General features: G+C 41.8%; 1 protein-coding gene and 1 pseudogene across 1 annotated transcript; both read left to right on the top strand.

The window, feature by feature from the left end:
- FCF1 (FCF1 rRNA-processing protein) lies at window positions 1-18,672 on the top strand. Its single transcript, XM_023184032.2, has 8 exons — window positions 1-58; window positions 339-406; window positions 1,715-1,786; window positions 2,904-3,052; window positions 10,803-10,875; window positions 16,419-16,506; window positions 17,248-17,342; window positions 18,043-18,672. Exons 1-8 carry the CDS (start codon window positions 56-58, stop codon window positions 18,089-18,091), a joined length of 597 nt encoding a protein of 198 aa, XP_023039800.1. The 5' UTR covers window positions 1-55; the 3' UTR covers window positions 18,092-18,672.
- Window positions 9,006-9,152, top strand: LOC111521792 (annotated as a pseudogene).
- Window positions 18,673-19,627: the final 955 nt, after the last annotated feature.

Below are 19,627 nucleotides of genomic sequence, written 5' to 3'. Positions count from 1 at the left end.
CGTAGAAGTATTGCGCCGTTGGTGATTACGGAAGAACCTGGAGTGTGGCGTGACCATGGTGAGAGAAGGGGGTCCAAGAAGGGACGTTATCAGGCCGCACTGGTGGAGAAGGAGGGAGTCAGACTGTGGCCAAATTTCTTACACATTGTCCTTGCATATTTTCATTCTGGTCTTAGCTCTTAAACTTCTCCGAGCGGTGCCTGTTATGCTTTACAGAGTGGGGAAGAGGGTCTGGGTATTTGAGGCAAGAAGGGAAGGCAATGGACAAGAGAAAAGAAGAGACTTTAAAAGATGCCATATGTTTCCAACTCTTTTAATTCTAAAATTTCTGTTTCAAGGGGAAGCAAAAGAAAACAAGGAAGTATGCGACCATGAAGCGAATGCTTAGTCTCAGAGATCAGAGGCTGTGAGTATCTGGAATTAACTGCCCAAGTATATTCTAATAAGAGCCTAGAGAGGATAAGTAGTAAACATTTTTGTTATTATTTTGTTTTTTACTTATAATATTGTATCTTTGATTTATATAGCATGAGATAACCAGTGTTTAACAGTAATTTAGCTCCTGAGCGCTCACACTGGGAAAGGCGATGGGAATTAAACATTTAAGTGTTCCCTTTTTCTACCGTTATATGCTTTGTCTGCCATATCGCATTTAAACCTCATGTCAGTTCGGTGAAGTCCGTATAATTCTCTTTATATTTTTACCATTACACTACTACATTCCCCTGGGGTGGGGCAGGGGGAGTATTTCTTGTTGAAAGATGGCAAGGTTAGAGACCGTGTTTGTCTTGTGTCTCCAGTGCCTGGTACTCAAATGTTTTTTGTCAGAGAAAATGGGAAAACTCCAAGATATCTCCATTTTATAAGACGTCTCCATGTTATAAGTCTTACTAATATAAGAATCCAAATCACTGTGGAAGAAGAAAGTGAAGCGATATTCCCTAGTATGAAGAGGATCAAAGCAGTGTCCCTGCTTAAGTGTAGAATAAGCATAGCTATTAAATAAAGACTGATCTTCAATGAGTTTAAGAGTCTCAGAAAGCCAGGCGCAGTGGCTCACGCCTGTAATCAGTGGCTCACTTTGCGAGGCTGAGGTGAGTGGATTACCTGAGGTGAGGAGTTCGAAAGCAGCCTGGCCAACATGGTGAAACCCCGTCTCCACTAAAAATACAAAAAAAAGTCTCAGAATAAGAGAGTGGTCGTTAAAACCTTCAGAATTATTCTTCTCAGCCTTTAGTGTGGATGTATTGTGTGATTTTTATAATTAATTATAATTTCTAGTTAGGGGTTAAGTTCTGTATATGTGTTTTTACATTTTGGCCCTTTATAAGAAGCATATGGGATAATACTTTCCCCCTACTGTTAAAGCATCTACATCTTCAGAAGATAACTGTCACCCTTTTACCCACTGCTTGGAAGTGGATTTTGATCCTTGATATGAGAGATTCTAAGAAAGACATAGAGTATAATCAGCTTTTATTTACTCATTAACAATTCTTATGCATTATTGGCATTACTGATTAATTCTGATACTTCCAGGTACTGTACTTTGCACTAGTTATTTGCTCAGAAAGAGTATGCTGATATTAACATGAAGAAGTCACAAAGTAGGATTTCTTCTGTAGACCAAAAAAAATGGAACTTTAGATTTTTGAGATTTTAACTGCTGTGGTTTTTCTTCTCCCTTGGATTTAATTTACTTTTTTCTTCCTAGTAAAGAAAAGGATAGATTAAAACCTAAAAAGAAAGAAAAGAAGGATCCCAGTGCGTTAAAGGAAAGAGAAGTGTGAGTAATCAAACATTTGAAGTTCTCCTTTAAAACCATAGACTGTTTAGAAATCCAGGCTTTCCCTGAGCTGGTTTGCTAACTTATTTGTTAGTAAGTCTACCACAACTATGTAGATGAAAGTGATATTGATGAGCATGTATCAATTCCAGTGGTTTGAAGGTTTTTGGATTTTATGGAGCAGTAAAATTTCCCCTAAAATCCAGGAGATATTATCTAGGATTATTAACTTTTTCTTTGCCAGGGATCTTTTAAGAGACATAATTGCTATTGTTTAACACACCAGCATTTCATAAAAGAGAGACTGTATCACCAAAAAAATTTAAAATATATTTTCAGGGCCGGGCGCGGTGGCTCAAGCCTGTAATCCCAGCACTTTGGGAGGCCGAGACGGGTAGATCACGAGGTCAGGAGATCGAGACCATCCTGGCTAACACGGTGAAACCCCGTCTCTACTAAAAAATACAAAAAACTAGCCGGGCGAGGTGAGAAAGAAAGATATTTCTTTCCTTTTGAGTAAATACATTTAACTTTATGAAAACTTTACCACATTTTCCTTATTTTTCTAATTTTGCCCTGGATTGGTAATGGATATATCATCACAGGTAGATACCGATCCGTGGCCTAGCATTTGGAATCACTGTCATATTCAACCCAGACAACTTGGGCTAGGTGTGATACAGGTCCTGCTGTAGTGTATAATTCTAACACTAGACAAACTGTTCTCTATAACATTCCATAACAACAGTTTTAGAATCCTATAAGAATGACAAATGTGTTGGAGTATCATTCTAATTATACCTGTATTCTACCTCCCTGTGCCCATGGTGACTCTACTCTTGCTAGAGGAAGAGCTGGAATGGATAATTGCTTTTTTTGTTTGTTTGTTTTTGATAATTGCTTTTTTAAAGTTGGTGACAAAAGTTGCCAGGGGAGCTGAGATTAAGATAATGATGTTACTTTCTTCCTTGCCTTCCTTTTTAGGATTTATTTCCAATGAACATATACAAAAGAGTTTACACTAAACAGTCCCGAGCAGAGAGTTCTATTTTGTTTTTTATTAATACTAGGGTATCAGTGTAAATTTTACTTTGTTCTTGTTTTCTTTTTCCTTCAGTCCCCAACACCCTTCCTGCTTATTTTTCCAATATAATACACAGCTGGGCCCACCTTACCACATCCTCGTTGATACCAACTTTATCAACTTTTCCATAAAAGCCAAACTGGACTTAGTGCAGTCAATGATGGACTGTCTGTATGCCAAGTGTGAGTATCATACTTTTATGTTTCCGTGACATTTGTACAGAATAATTATATTTATACAAATACATGAAAAGAGGGGGAGGCTGGGTGCGGTGGCTCATGCCTGTAATCCCAGCACTTTGGTAGGCTGAGGCGGGCATATCACGAGATCAGGAGATCGAGACCATCCTGGCTAACATGGTGAAACCCCGTCTCTACTAAAAATACAAAAAAATTAGCCGAGCGCGGTGGTGAGCGCCTGTAGTCCCAGCTACTCAGGAGGCAGAGGCAGGAGAATGGCGTGAACCCAGGAAGCGGAGCTTGCAGTGAGCCGAGATCGTGCCACTGCACTCCAGCCTGGATGACAAAGCGAGACTCCATCTCAAAAAAAAAAAAAAGAAAAGAGGGAGATGGAGTTCTTATTAACTGAATTGCTGGCCATTTAATTTACAGTGGTCAACATAGCAATGACCATGTTTAATGAATTGAAGTATAATGCAAACTCGACTGGAAAAAATTAAACTTTCACAATTCAGAAAACACTTAAATGCTTCGAGTATCATTATGGACATCAATTTTGAACATAGGGGAATTTTCTATTTTAGAATTCTAGATTTTAAAATTCTGGATAAATGAAAAATCTGTTTTTCAGTATCTGTATTCTTTTATGTTAACAAGGATATGTTCTCCCTTCTGCCCCAGTGTTGAAACACTAACTACGACATTCTGCCATTTATGATCACAGCCCTAGAAGTTAGATAGATGATGGTCAATTCCTAAGTTTATTCAGTTTGGTATTTATTCGTAGTACAGAGGATCTGAGGTAGTTTATTTATACCTAGGTATGTAATTTACCATTAATAGATTTCCCTTGTGTATTTATATATCCCTTCCTTTAAATGATCTTCCTTCACTACCATGAACAGGAAAAAGAAAGCTAAGGCCATGTATGAGGCCTATCATAGTAAGATCTGTCCCATTTGTAGCAAGTTTATATTTATATATTTTTTAGTCACCTGGTTAGAGGTACGAATGAAAATTAGACTTAAACTTTGCTGTAGAGGATAAATTATTGGAATCAAAGGGAAAAATTTGTACCTCCCTTTTTAAGTTTTAAAGGCTACTATGTAATGAACAACAGTTACAGAGTGATAGAAATGTAAATGTTGTTTACTGATTTATTATAATGAGCAAGATGAGCAGATGGGGGTAAGGAATGTGTGAAGGAGGTATGAAAGCAGATTCTTTAGATGCCTAAAATTAATTAAGAATGGCTGCCGCCAGGCGCAGTGGCTCACACCTGTAATCCCAGCACTCGCGGTAGCTCACACCTGTAATGCCAGCACTTTGGGAGGCCAAAGCAGGTAGATCATGAAGTCGAGATCGAGACCATCCTGGCCAACAAAGTGAAACCCCATCTCTCCTAAAAATACAAAAATTAGCTGGATGTGGTTGTGCGTGCCTGTAGTCCTAGCTACTTGGGAGGCTGAGGCAGAAGAATTGCTGGAACCTGGGAGGTGGAGGTTGCAGTAAGCCGAGATCACGCCATTGCACTCCAGCCTGGCGACGGAGAGAGACTCCGTCTAAAAAAAAAAAAAAAAAGAATGGCTGCATACATTTATTAGCTGTATATGTTTATTAAGATGTGAAGGTAGCCACCAGATGAGAAAAAAAAGGAGCTAATGGAATAAAATAGTCTTCTCTACAGATCAGAATTGATTGGGTAGGAATGGCCAGGGGACCGTTGTTTTTTCATATAGGCCTTTCTATATTATTTTTTAAAGCTATATACATATACTTTTTAAATAAATCCTTTAGAAAAAATCTAAAGTTGAGGTGCTACCAGGCCTGTAAGAATGAGGCTTGGGTAACCCTGTATGGGGGAAGACACTAAACTTGGTAGTCTCTTTGTATTTCTCTTGGTATTTCTAATTGAGCTGCTTTTCCAGGAGTGCTGTGACCTACTTATCAATGAAATGGATAGAGGGTCAAAGCATGGCCCTTTGCTTCCTTGGTGAATTCCTTCCTTGACTCTATACCTCCACCAGTAATATCTAGATGGTGACTGTTAGAGCTTTAGTCAGGATCGCTTTAGTCTTATGGTTAGGCTTTCTTTAAATATGTATACTCTTTTTTTTTTTTTTTTTTGAGACAGTCTCGCTCTGTTACCCAGGCTGGAGTGCAGTGGCGTGATTTCAGCTCACTGCGACCTCTGCCTTCCAGGTTCAAGCAATTCTCCTGCCTCAGCCACCCAAGTAGCTAGGACATGCCACCATGCCTAATTTTTGTATTTTTAGTAGAGACGGGTTTCACCATATTGGTCAGGCTGGTCTTGAACTCCTGACCTCAGGTGGTCCACCCACCTCGGCCTCCCAAAGTGTTGGGATTGCAGGCGTGAGCCACCATGCCTGGCCTTGCTTGCTCTTATACTTAAAGGAAGGCCTTTATCTTCCTCTTACCTTGAAAAGGCCTCTTTGATCTTTTCATAGTTGCTGGGCTCTTCCATTTCCACTTTATAGTCCCAATAAGGAAGGATAATTTGCTTCCCATCAGCTTTCTCTTCTGCCTTTGAATCCTGAGGCTGTTACTTTCCCTTTCCTTATAGTGGTTTTCCTGAGCCTGCTTCCCGACTTCAGTTGCAAGCCTTTGCTTACTTCACTGCTGCATGGCTCTGAAATTGGTCCTCTTAAAGAACACATTGCCTTGTTTCATGATCTCAGCATTAAAATATATACATATATTTTGAGACGAAGTTTCACTCTGTGGCCTAGGCTGGAGTACAGTGGCGTGATCTCTGCTCACTGTAACCTCTGCCTCCCAGGTTCAAGTGATTCTCCTGCTTCAGCCTCCCGAGTAGCTGGGATTATAGGTGTGTGCTACCATACCCAGCTAATTTTTGTGTAAAGTAGAGATGGAATTTCTCTATGTTGGCCAGGCTGGTATCGAACTCCTGAGCTCAAGCATTCCGCCCACCTCGGCCTCCCAAAGTGCGGGGATTATAGGCATGAGCCACCACACCTGGCCAATATTAATGTACTTCTAAAAAATTCTAGCATAAAAAATTAAAGTTGAAGCCTGGGCAACATAACAAGACCCCATGTCTACACAAAATTTAAAAATTAGCCGGGGGCTGAGTGCGGTGGCTCACACCTGTAATCCTAGCACTTTGGGAAGCCGAGGCAGGCAGATCACCTGAGATCAGGAGTTCAAGACCAGACTGGCCAACATGGTGAAACGCCGCCTCTGCTAAAAATACAAAAATCAGCCAGGCGCAGCGGCATGTGCCTGTAATTCCAGCTACCTGGGAGGCTGAGGTAGGAGAATTGCTGGAACCTGGGAGGCAGAGGCCGCAGTGAGCTGAGATCGTGCCACTATACTCCAGCCTGGGTGACAGAGCGAGACTCTGTCTCAAAAAAAAAAAAAAAAAGAAAGCCAGGCATGGTGGTGTGCACCTGTGGTCCTAGCTACAGATGCTGAGGTGGGAGGATCACTTGAGCCTGGGAGGCCGAGACTACAGTGAATTGTGATTATGCCACTACACTCCAGCCCAGTCAACAGAGCGAGACCCTGTCTTTAAAAAAAAAAAAAGAAGAAGAAGAAGAAAAGAAAGTTGGGATGGGCAAGATCCTTCACACCTGTAGTCCCCGCAGGTTGGGAGGCCGAGTGGGAGGAATTCTGGGCTTGACCTCAGGAGTTCAAGACCAGCCCAGGCAACATGGTGTGACCACATCTGTACAAAAAAAACTTTTTTAAAAAATCAAGCCAGGCATAGTGGCTCATGCCTGTAATCCCAACACTTTGGGAGGCCAAGGTGGGTGGATCACTTGAGCCCAGGAGTTTGAGACCAGCCTGGGCAACATGGCAAAACCCTGTCTCTGCCAAAAGAAACCACAAAAATTAGCTGAGCGTGGTAAAGCATGTCTATGGTCCCATCTGCCTGGGAGGCTGAGGTGGGAGGATCACTTGAGCCTGGGAGGTCAAGGCTGCGCTGAGCTTTGACCATGTCACTGCCTTCCAGCCTGGGTGACAGAACAAGAACCTGTCTTAAAAGGAGGGGTGGGAAGAAAGTTGCTTATAATGCATTTCCTAAAAGGGGCATTTACAAAATGTCATAAATAACTGTGTGAGAGGGAGGGTTAATTTTATTTATTGATGAAAATGGCCTGTAATCCCAGCACTTTGGGAGACCGAGGCACGCGGACTACCTGAGGTCTGGAGTTCAAGACCAGCGTGGCCAACATGGCAAAACTCTCTCTACTCCAAAAAAAATTAGCCGGGCATGGTGGCAGGCCCCTGTAATTCCAGCTACTCAGGAGGCTGATGCAGGAAAATTACTTGAACCCCAGAGGCAGAAATTTCAGTGAGCCAAAATCGTACCATTGCACTGCAGCCCAGGCAGCAAGAGCGAAACTCCATCTCAAAAAAATGAATCATATATTATTTTTTTCTTTATAAAACAGATTTACTGAAATATAATTGACTCCCTTTACAACTATACAGTTCATCCCTTTAAAGTGTACAGTTCAGTGATTTCTAGTTGTGCATCATCCATCACCGTAGTCAATTTTAGAACTTCCATTATCCCAGGAAGAAACCTGGAGACCCTTAGCCATCACCCTGCAACCCTCACCGTTCTATTACTAGGCAACCACTAATCTACTTTCTGTTGCTATAAATTTCCCTATTCTGGACATTTAATAAAAATAGAATCTTACAATATTTGGTCCTCTTTCATTTAGTATACTGTTTTCAAGGATCATTTATATTACAGCTTGTATCAGTACTTCATTTCTTATTATTACTGAATAATATTCCACTGTATGGATAGATCACATTTTAATCATTTCTACTTGCTTCTTACATTGAGCTATATATTTTGAACATTTTTCCATGGCATGTGTACTAAATGGGCCTCATTCTTTTATTTTGAGTCGGGGTCTTGCTCTGTCAACCAGGCTGGAATACAGTGGTCTGAGCCAATAGCTCACGGCAGCCTCAACCTCCAGGTCTCAAGTGATCCTCCAGCCACAGTCTCCCAAGTAGCTGAGACTACTGGAAAGAGCCACTATGCCTGGCTGTTTTATTTATTTATGTTTTGTAGAAACAAGGTATGAGTCATGTTGCTCAAGGTTTTTTTTTTTTTTTTTGAGACAGGGTCTTAACTCTGTCACCCAGGCTGGAGTGCAGTGGTGCGATCTCAGCTCACTACAGCCTCTGCTTCCTGGATTCAAGCAATTCTCATGCCTCAGCCTCCCACTAGCCAGGATTGCAGGTGTGTACCACTACACCCACCTTATTTATTTATTTATTTATTTATTTATTTTTTGTGGCAGAGCCTCACTCTGTCACCCGGGCTGGGGTGCAGTGGTGCAGTCTCGGCTCACTGCAACCTCTGCCTCCAGGCTTCAAGTGATTCTCCTGCCTCAGCTTCCCAAGTAGCTGGGATTACAGGCATGCACCGCCATTTTGTATTTTTAGTAGAGACGGGGTTTCACCATGTTGACCAGACTGGTCTCGAACCCCTGACCTCAGGTTACCTGCTCGCCTCAGCCTTCCAAAGTGCTGGGATTACAGGCGTGAGCCACTGTGCCCAGCCCTAATTTTTATATTTTTAGTAGAGATGGGGTTTTTCCATGTTGGCCAGGAATTCTTTTTTAGAGTCACATATGGCCAGGCGTGATGGCTCACGCCTATAATCCCAGCATTTTGGGAGTTCAAGGCAGGTGGATTGCTTCAGGTCAGGAGTTCAAAACCAGCCTGACCAACACAGTGAAACCCCGTCTCTACTAAAACTACAAAAATTAATTGGGCGTGTGGAGGGCGCCTGTAATCCCAGCTACTCGGGAGGCTGAGGCAGGAGAATCGCTTGAACCTGGGAGGCAGAGATCATGCCACTGTACTCCAGCCTGGGCAACAAAACGAGACTTGAGACTTCCTCTCAAAACAAAATAAAAAATGAATAAAGTTACATACTATAATCGCTTCTTGGCCTTTTGGCTAAGATCAAGTGTAAAGTTACATACTATTCTATTGTTTAAATACATAATTTTTTAAACCCAGTATCTTATTAGGTATTTGGATTATTTCCAGGTTCTACCCAATTAACAAGTCTATAGTAAATATCCTTATGAATATGTCTCCGTAAAAGTGTGTTTCTTTAGGATACATTGTCTAGAAGCTGTATTACATATCAAGGGATTTGTGTATTATTAATAGGTATTGCAAATTTGCCCTCAAATAGTTATACTAATGTATATACCTACAAACTTAGCATGAGAATACTTGTTTCCTCAATATTGGGTTTTTTCTTTTTTTCTTTTTTTTTTTCTTTTTTTGAGATGGAGTTTCCCTCTTGACACTCAGGCTAGAGTGCAATGGCACGATCTTGGCTGATTGCAACCTCCATCTCCTGGGTTCAACTGATTCTCCTGCCTCAGCCTTCCAAGTAACTGGGATTAGAGGTGCCCAACACCATGCCCAGCTATTTTTTTTATTTTTAGTAGAGATGGGTTTCACCGTGTTGGCCAGGCTAGTCTCGAACTCCTGACCTCAGGTGATCCGCCTGCCTCAGCCTCCCAAAGTGCTGGGGTTATAGACGTGAGCCACTACGCCCGGCCAATGTTGGGTATTTTCATCTGTTTAATCTTTGCCACTCTTCTAGGTGCCACTCTTCCCAGTCTTTGGCCCAATAGACTCGGTTCAATTGTTGGCTTTACCATTTGCTATCTATTTAGTTAACTTCTTTGTGTCTCAGGTTCCTCACTTCTAAAATAGGGATGATGATTTTTTTTTAACTTATTATATGGCTTTCTGTTTGATAGTTGTCAAACAAATTTTTATGTGATCAGATTTACATTATCTGGCTAATTTCATGGTTTCTTGTGGTTCACATTTAAATTTTATTTCATCTAAGCCAGGCACAGTGGCTCACGCCTGTAATCCCAGCACTTTGGGACCCCAAGACAGGAGTAGTGATTAATCCCAGGAGTTCAAGACAGCCTGGGCAACATGGCAAAGCCCCATCTCTACAAAAAATTTAAAAAAAAATTTTTTTTTTTAAATTAGCTGGTCATACTAGTGTGTACCTGTGGTCCTAGCTACTTGGGAGGCTGAGGTGGGAGGATCATTAGAACCCAGGAGGATCACTGGAACCCAGGAGGTCGAGGCTGCAGTGAGCTGAGATCGTACCACTGCACTCCAACCTGGGCAACAGAGCAAGACTCTGTCTCAATAAAATAAAAATAAATAATTTTTTTTCCCATCAGAAACTTACATTAATATAAAAATAATGATGGAGTTCAGCTTAGTTTTTTTTTCCCCAGATATGTTTATAACAGGGAATCTGCAATTTGGGGTTGGGACAGTCTTAGTTTCTTAGGGGTTTCTTTTTTTTTTTTGAGACGGAGTCTCGCTCTGTCGCCCAGGCTGGAGTGCAGAGGCGCGATCTCGGCTCACTGCAAGCTCCGCCTCCAGGGTTCACGCAATTCTCCTGCCTCAGCGTCCCAAGTAGCTGGGACTACAGGCACCCGCCGCCATGCCCGGCTAATTTTTTGTATTTTTAGTAGAGTTGGGGTTTCACTGTGTTAGCCAGGATGGTCTTGATCTCCTGACCTCATGATCCACCCGCCTCGGCCTCCCAAAGTGCTGGGATTACAGGCGTGAGCCACCGCGCCCAGCCATGTCCTGCGTCTTTTTAAAACTCTGAGCTGGGATATAATTCAGGGATAATTTCTTTACAAGTTCTGTTCTTAATGTGAATTTTTTTCCCTGGCAGGTATCCCTTGTATAACTGACTGTGTAATGGCTGAAATTGAGAAATTGGGGCAGAAGTATCGAGTGGCTCTAAGGTAGGAAGGAGGTAGACTAGATCTGTTATAGATTAATATACTGAAGATTCATCTGTTTGCTGTTTAAAGCTTTCTTGGCCAGTTAGTTTAAGTGAAAATTGTGCAAAACTATTTATCATTTTTGAGGGGGTTGTTTTGGTCTTTCTCTCACACAAAAATCAGTTCCAGTTAGAGTAAGTATTTAAACTTTTAATAGAAAATACAGAGAATATCTTGGCTGTGTTCAGTGGCCTGTAATCCTGGTACTTTGGGAGGCCGAGGCAGGCGGATCACCTGAGGTCAGGAGTTTGAGACCAGCCTGACCAACATGGAGAAACCCTATCTCTCCTAAAAATACAAAATTAGTGGGCTATGGTGACAGGTGCCTGTAATCCCAGCTACTCGGGAGGCTGAAGCAGGAGAATCGTTTGAACCCAGTAGGTGGAGGTTGCAGTGAGCCTAGATTGCGCCATTGCACTCCAGCCTGGGCACAAGAGCAAAACTGTCTCCAAAAAAAGAGTATCTTAATGAAATTAGATGTTTGTGTATAGCAAAACTTATCATTAACAAAGTAAACAGACATACATAATCAACAAAGGGCTTATTTTCAAAATGCATAAAGAACTTCACATCCATAAGAAAAACACAATTCTTAAATTCACAATGAGTTGTCATTTAATGCCCATTAGATTGGCAAAAATTTTTTAATGAGCTTGACAATGCCGAGAATAGTTAAGACTGAAGCAATAGAAATTCTCATACTTAACTACTAAGGGTATAAATTGGTCATCACTTTGGAGAGCAACTTGACAATATCTGGTAAAATCCAGGTTGTTCATACTCTTAACAACACAGTCTTTTAACCTGGAGATCACAGTCTGTAGGTAATTAAATTAGTTTAAAGGATCACGATGCATAGTGGGTTTGGGGGTTTTTTGGTGTTTGTTTTGGTTTGTTTTTGTTTTGTTTTGTTTTTGAAGCAAGGTATTGCTCTGTCACCCAGGCTGGAGTGCAGTGGCACAATCAGGGCTTACTGCAGCCTCGACCTCCTGGGCTTAAGCAGTCCTCCTGCCTCAGCACCCTCAAGTAGCTGGGACTACAGGCATGCAACACCTTACATGGCCAGTTTTTTAAAATTTCAGTAGAGACGAGGTCTCACCATGTTGCCCAGACTAGTCTTGAAGTCCTGGGCTCAAGTGATCCTCCCACCTTGGCCTCTCAAAGTGCTGGGATTATAGGCATGAGCCACCACACCCGACCCCTGAGTATATTTTTTAGTGTAATGGAAGAAACTATAGGCTGGGCATGGTGGCTCATACCTGTAATTCCAACACCTTGGGAGGCTGAGGCGAACAGATTGTTTGAGCCCAGGATTTCCAGTCCAGCCTGGGTATCATGGTGAAACCCTGTCTCTACAAAAAGTAAAAAAATTAACCAGGCGTGGTGGCACACACCTGTAGTCTCAGCTACTCGGGAGGCTGAGGTGGGAAGATTGCTTGAGCCCAGGAGGCAGAGGTAGCAGTGAGCTGAGATGGTACCACTGCACTTTAGCCTGGGTGATAGAGTGAGACTCTGTCTCAAAAAAAAAAAGAAAGAAATGATAAAATATGTAGAAAAAATTGGGTACTGCTTCACAAAAGTTTTTTCGCTGTTATATGTGTGTATATGTATATGTGTGCATACTGTATGCTAGATAAAATCTAATACTATGGGTTCTAGTAAAAAAAGAAAAGAAAAGAAAAAAAGATTGCTATAGAGAAGTTCACCTACTATTGGAGTCAAGTATTGGCATCTTTTTATGTATGTAATAGCAAAAGATTACAGGCAGCCAAAAGAAATGGCTTTTCTTAAGCCATTAACAAAATAAAGGATGGCCAGGCATGGTGGCTCATGCCTATAATCCCAGCACTTTGGGAGGCCGAGGCAGGCAGATGATTTGAGGTCAGGAGTGAGCCTGAACATGGTGAAACCCTGTCTCTACTAAAATACAAAAATTAGCCAGGCATGGTGGCGGGCGCCTGTAATCCCAGCTACTCTGGAGGCTGAGGCAGGAGAATCATTTGAACCCAGGAGGCGGAGGTTTCAGTGACCCGAGGTCGTGCCACTGTACTCCAGCCTGGGCTACAGAGCAAGACTCTGTCTCCAAAAAAAAAAAAAAAAAAAAAATAGGACTGGGTACAGAGGCTGACGTATAATCCCAACACTTTGTGAGGCCAAGTCGAGAGGATTGCTTGAGCCCAGGAGTTTGAGACCAGCCTGGGCAACATAATGAGACCCTGGCTCTACAAATTTTTAAAAATTAGCCAGGCGTGGTGGCATATGCCTGTAGTCATAGCTACTGTGGCGGTTGAGCCAAGAGAATTGCTTGAGCCCAGGAGTTCGAAGTTGCAGTGAGCTATGATCATACCACTCCACTCCAGCCCAGAAAACAAAGCGAGACCTTGTCTCTTTAAAAAAGAAAGAAAAGAATAGGTAAGCTGTGGAATGCTTGTTAATGAAATACTATACAGGAGTGAAGATGAGTGAACTAGAGTTGTGTGTCAATATGGATAAATCTCAAAAACAATATAAAATAATAATAAAAAAAAACAGTCAGGCACTGTGGCTCACTCCTGTAATCCCAGCAGTATTGGGAGCCCGAAGCAGGAGGATTCTTTGAGCCCAGGAATTTGAGACCAGCCTGGGCAACATAGTGAGACCCAATGTCTATGAAACATTTTAAAATTAGGTAGGCATGGTGGCAGGTACTTGTATTCCCAGCTACTTGGGAGGCTGAGGTAGAAGGATTGCTTGAGCCAAGGAGGTTTGAGATCATACCACTGCACTCTAGCCTGGGATACAGCGAGACCCTGTCTTTAAAAAAAAAAAAGAGCACTGCTGAGCACGGTTACACACACCTCTAGTTCCAGTTACTTGGGAAGCTGAGGCAGAAGGATCACCTGAGCCGAGGAGTTTCAAGCCAGCCTAGACAACAAGACTGCAGTCTCTTTAAAAAAAAAAAAAAGCAAGAACATATGTGGAGTACACCATTTATCTAAAGTCTAAAAACATGCAAACCAATTCTGCATTGTTTATAGATATGTGTATATGCTTTTTTTTTAAAGACACATTCTCTCTCTGTCACCCAGGCTGGAGTGCAGTGATGCTATCACAGCTCACTACAGCCTTAACCTCTCCGGCTCAAGTGATCCTCCTGCTTCGGCCTCCCAAGTAGCTGGGACTACAGGTGCATACCACTATGCATGTCTGATTTTTTTTTTCCTTTTGCATGGCTAATTTTTTAAAAATTTGCTTGGTAGAGGCCGGGCATGGTGGTTCATGCCTGTAATCCTGGCACTTAGGAAGACTGTGGCAGGCAGATCACCTGAGGCTAGGAGTTCAAGACCAGCCTGACCAATGTGGTGAAACCTCATCTCTGCTAAAAACACAAAAATTAGCTGGGGGTGGTGGCAGGCACCTATAATCCCAGCTACTAGGGATGCTGAGGCAGGAGAATTGCTTGAGCCTGGGAGGCAGAGGCTGCAGTGAGCCAAGATCATGCCACTGCACTCTAGCCTAGGCAACAGAGCAAGACTCCATCTCAAAAAGGCTGGGCATGGTGGCTCACGCCTGTAATCCCAGCACTTTGGGAGGCTGAGGCAGGCAGATCATCTGAGGTCGGGAGTTCTAGACCAGCCTGGCTAACGTGCCCATAATCCCAGCTACTCAGGAGGCTGAAGCAGGAGAATCGCTTGAACCCAGGAGGCAGAGGTTGCAGTGAACTGGGACCATGCCACTGCACTCCAGTCTGGGTGACAGAGTGAGGCTCCATCTCTGGAGAAAAAAAATTTTTTTTTTGGTAGAGATAGGGTCTCACTATATTGCCCAGCTGGTCTCAAACTCCTGGTCTCGAGTGATCTTTCTGCTTTGACCTCCCTAAGTGCTGGGATTATAGTCACGATCCTCCACATGCAGCCTGACAATTTTTAACACAATAAAAACAAGGAATGAGAGGGGAGAAAATAGAGGCACCAAGTGGAAACACTAAGTTTGGCTGTCAAGAGATGCAGAAATGGGGTGTTAGCTGGAGGGGGGTATAGGTAAAAAGATTATTTTTCTGTTTTTAAGACAGAATATACGACAGCATGTTAGTATGTTTCTGGGAAAGAGCTAGTAGAGAGGAGAGAAGTGATTTCAGGAGTAAAGAGATAACCGAAGGAGCATAGTCCTAGACTGTTGCCCACCTAGTTTATCAGCAACCAGTCCATCCTCCCTCTAGCATATCCTCCCCAGCACAACCTGCTTAGTTTTTCCTAGACAGAGCTTTGTTCTTATCACTTTGTCCCCCAGAAATCTTTAATGACTCCTCATTACCTGTGTCATCACACTCCTCAGCCTGGCACTGGAGACTCTTTCTAGCCCTATTTCATTCTTCTCTCCACAAACACTCTTCCCCCAGCCGGAAAGATGTGTTTACTCTTCCCCAAACACCAAGAAACCATTTTACAGTTGTCTGGTGTCCTATTTGGTACCCTCACATTGCCTGGCACATTCTTTAATCTTATTTCACCCCATGTCATTTTTTTCTAAATATTCCCAACCCACATTGACCTAGCACTGAACTATTGCAATATGGAGGAGTATTTGTGTTGTACTTGATACATATGTGCTGTCTTGTATTTTTTTTCATTTCAATGACTCATCATCATTGTTAATAGAAAGAGCATGGCTCTCAGAGTCACACAGAGTTGGGGTTTTTCTTTTTCAACTATGTATGGAAATAATACATGTTTGAATGTTTTATGGCAAACAATATAAGCATATACATATAGTAAAAGCTAAAAGTCTGCGTCTACATTCATACTTTGTCCATTCTAATACCCCAAGAGTGACAACTGAGAAAGGTTAATGTATTTTTCCAGACCTTTTTCTGTGCAAATGCAAATCTAGATAAAGAGTATTGGAAAGAAGGATTTGTATTCTATTAATTAAATCATATATATATATATGCGCATATGCCCTGCTTTGTTTATTCAACAATTTAGCGTAGGTCCTTCCACATTGGTACGTACAGCTCTACCTCACTTTTTTTTTTTTTTTTACTAGCATAAGGGCACCAAAATGTGTTTAACTTTTACCTTTCTAATGGATATGTTGATTTTTTCACTTACTGTAAACTGTGCTGAGTGATCATCCTTGTGCCTATATTCTTGTTCATTTGTGTGTAAGACAGCTTCTTAAAAGTGTAATGGTTAGGTTAAAATGGGTTTTGTTTTTGAATCCTGGTTTTTCCCAGCTGTATAGCTTTGAATAAAGTAATTTAATCTCTCTAAGCCTGCTTCCTCGTCTGTAGAATAGGTATATAATAACTCAGAATTTTGTGATGATTAAATGATCCAAAGCACACCAGCTGTCAGGCAGGAAGCCTTCATTCCCTGCCCCGTGAATTGTCTTTCCAGTGAGAGGATAAACTTCAGGAGAGCAGTGCCTTAAAATCTCTGCGTAGATCTTGTTACTTTTATTGCACTGATTAAAACTCAGAAAGTTATCCAGTTGATTGAACGTTTTCTTTAATCCACCTACAGGATCGCCAAGGATCCAAGATTTGAACGATTACCATGTACACACAAAGGGACCTATGCAGATGACTGCTTAGTACAGAGAGTTACTCAGGTATTATCAGTTCATAACTGTTTACTTTGTACTTTAAAAAAAAAAACGTAAACTATTGTCTCCTGAATGTTCATGGTCAGTAAAGCATCTAGGAATATACATTGTGGTTTAAAAAAAATGGCATAGCATTCCTTCATAAGAAGCATAGATGTCTTCATTTACTTGAGAAAGTGGATTGAAAATGTACACTCTAACCATAATAGAAAGAGCACAGGCTTGGGGAGGAGACATGGGTTTCACATCTCAGCACCTGCATTTACTGGCTATGTGATTTGGGACATTTAACTGATTCTTTATCTCACAAATCTCTGTAAAATGATTTTAAGTGAGTTAATGTGGAACCCATTTACTTTTGATGTAGGAATTTTGTTCCTCTTCGTGATGCCTAATCCAAAAGTGCTTTTACATATACATAGGGTATCTGAGAGTCTCCCAAGGTGCTATTTCACACATACCCTAGAATAAGTAGGTTTTTAATTCCTTCATTAAGTACCACAAGGACTTCTGCTACTGAGTGCTTTTATAAGGGCCTTTCTTTGTTGATGATAAGCTTCATCTACTGACCACAGAGCCATCCCTTTAGGCACTTCAACCCATAGGTGGGGCCAGTATTTCCCACAGCACGGCTACTTACCGTGAAAATGAACTATTCTCATAGTAGTCAGTGGTTGTGCCATTATCCAGTAGTCACTAAGTGTGCTCAGTGACCTCAGTGTGAACATCACTCCATGTCTCTTATAGCATAAGTGTTACATTGTGGCCACAGTTGACCGGGACCTTAAAAGAAGAATCCGTAAGATTCCTGGAGTTCCTATCATGTACATTTCTAACCACAGGTGAGAGATTTCTCTTGGGGAAGGGAATAGAAATATATAATTGGTATCAATTGAAAATGAGGACAAGTGATAAGGTTATAATGGATTTGAAAGAAATTGTGTCAAATGTTTACATAGTTTGAAAAAATGAGGCAAAGCAAGAGATAGGGCAAAAGAGAGAGAGGATTTAAGGAATGAGGCAAACATTTAAATTGTTAGAATAAGATTACTGGAAGAAATAGATGTTTTAAACAAAAGCAGTAATTTAAATCAAACTAATCTTTTTGGCCAGAAATGCCTATTTTGAAAGAATTTTTTTTTTTTTATTAACACCTCATCTGAGAAATGGAAAGCTTATTTAAAAAAAAAAAAAAGCTATTATCCTTGGCTATTTTATGTCAGTCCTCTGACATATTTTCCAGCTTTTCAGCTTGGGGAGAGCACAATGTGGTAGGAAATCTGTGAACTAAGAAGTTGGACTTACTGATCTCAGATCCTCGGTTCCCCTCTTGCTGACTTGTGTGACTTTGAAAAAACAATCATATTGTATTATAGTCAGCATTTTGCTGTAAATCATTCATTATGATATTCCCCTAAATTGTTCCCACTGACAAAAAGGATTCACAGCAGGGGTGAGAGTATTGCAGTCTGTAAAGGATGGGTTTTTAGATGAGTTCTCTTCCTATCTTTCTTACCAGTGTTAATTTTTTGTCCTGGTCAGATACAACATCGAACGGATGCCAGATGATTATGGAGCCCCTCGATTCTAATTCTTATAAGACACAATTCCTCTGCCTTTCTTCAGCCAGCTTTCTCTTGTTGCCAGTTCATTACACGAAATGTAGAGGGATTTTTAAGGAATCAGAGAGACCGATGGAGTTCAGGAAGATATTTATTATTTAGGTGCACTGGACCAGTTAGATTAACATCCAAAGGACTGAGCCCCGAACAAAGAGTTAAGTTACCTTTTAAGCATTTCGTGGGCAGCGGGGCGGGATCTGTGCAGGGGGAAGCACATTACAGAAGTGAGAAAGACAGTTAATTAATTGAGACATGCATTACATCATTTCTTACTTTTCAAGGAAAAACATGTTTTATGACTTGAGTTTATCTGTCTAGTTACCTTGCAGCTGCACAGCTAGAGAAACAGGGTATTTACAATGCCTGGGAAAGGAGGAGAGATAAGGCTCACTAGCCACAGAAAAACAGGCAGTTAATTTTTAAAGGACTCCAGCTCTTTCTCTTTCTCACAGGGAATTGGGTTCTCTTACATACAACTGAGTTTCTGCTTACACATTTTTAAATTTCTTTTAATTCCTTTTCCAATGCAATAGCATGAATTATTATTCTGTTGACCTATTTGCCCTCTTATGAGCTGAGGGTAGTTAGATATGCTCACTCTTTTTTTTTTTTTTTTTTTTTTTCCTTGAGACGAAGTTTTGCTCTGTCAGCAGGCTGGAGTGTAGTGGCGCCATCTGGGCTCACTGCAACCCCTGCCTCCCAGGTTCAAGTGATTCTCCTGCCTCAGCCTCCTGAGTAGCTGGGATTACAGGTACATGCCACCATGCCCAACTAATTTTTTTTTTTTTTTAGTAGAGACAAATACAGAAAAATATGCCTCGGCCTCCCAAAGTGCTGGAATTACAGGCATGAGCAACTGTGCCTGGCCTGCTCACTTTCTGATGCTGCTTTTTTGTTGTTTGTTTGTTTTGAGACGGAGTCTTGCTCTGTCACCAGGCTGGAGTGTAGTGGCGCGATCTCGGCTCACCGCAACCTCCGCCTTCCAGGTTCAAGCGATTCTCATGCCTCAGCCTGTGGATTAGCTGGGACTACAGGTGCACGCCACCACGCCCAGCTAATTTTTGTATTTTTAGTAGAGACGGGGTTTCACCATGTGGGCCAGGATGGTCTCGGTCTCTTGACCTTGTGATCCGCCCACCTCAGCCTCCCAAAGTGCTGGGATTACAGGCATGAGCCACTGTGCCCGGTCACTGATACTGTTCTGAAATTGATATTTTGTCTGATAAAAATTAGGCCAGGCACAGTGGCTCACACCTGTAATCCCAGCACTTTGGGAGGCCAAGGTGGGTGGATCACCTGAGGTCAGGAGTTCGAGACCAGCCTGGTAACATGGCAAAACCCCATCTCTACTAAAACTACAAAAAAAATTAGCTGGGTGTGGTGTCACGTGCCTATAATCCCAGCTACTGGGGAGGCTGAGGCAGGAGAACCTCTTGAACCCAGGAGGCAGAGGTTGCAGTGAGCTGAGATTGCACCACTGCATTCCAGCCTGGGTGACAGAGTGA

Source organism: Piliocolobus tephrosceles, chromosome 6, assembly GCF_002776525.5.
Source record: "Piliocolobus tephrosceles isolate RC106 chromosome 6, ASM277652v3, whole genome shotgun sequence".
NCBI classification, from domain to species: domain Eukaryota; kingdom Metazoa; phylum Chordata; class Mammalia; order Primates; family Cercopithecidae; genus Piliocolobus; species Piliocolobus tephrosceles.
The sequence above is the reverse complement of the archived record's forward strand: the minus strand, read 5'-3'. Positions and strand labels throughout refer to the sequence as shown.

What these genes read in the sequence shown, in the direction of transcription:
- FCF1 (XM_023184032.2), top strand. An exon ending in AGTCTCAGAGATCAGAGGCT is followed by an intron (nt 407 to 1,714) that starts GTGAGTATCTGG and finishes TTTTCTTCCTAG; the next exon opens with TAAAGAAAAGGATAGATTAA. An exon ending in ATGTACATTTCTAACCACAG is followed by an intron (nt 17,343 to 18,042) that starts GTGAGAGATTTC and finishes TGTCCTGGTCAG; the next exon opens with ATACAACATCGAACGGATGC.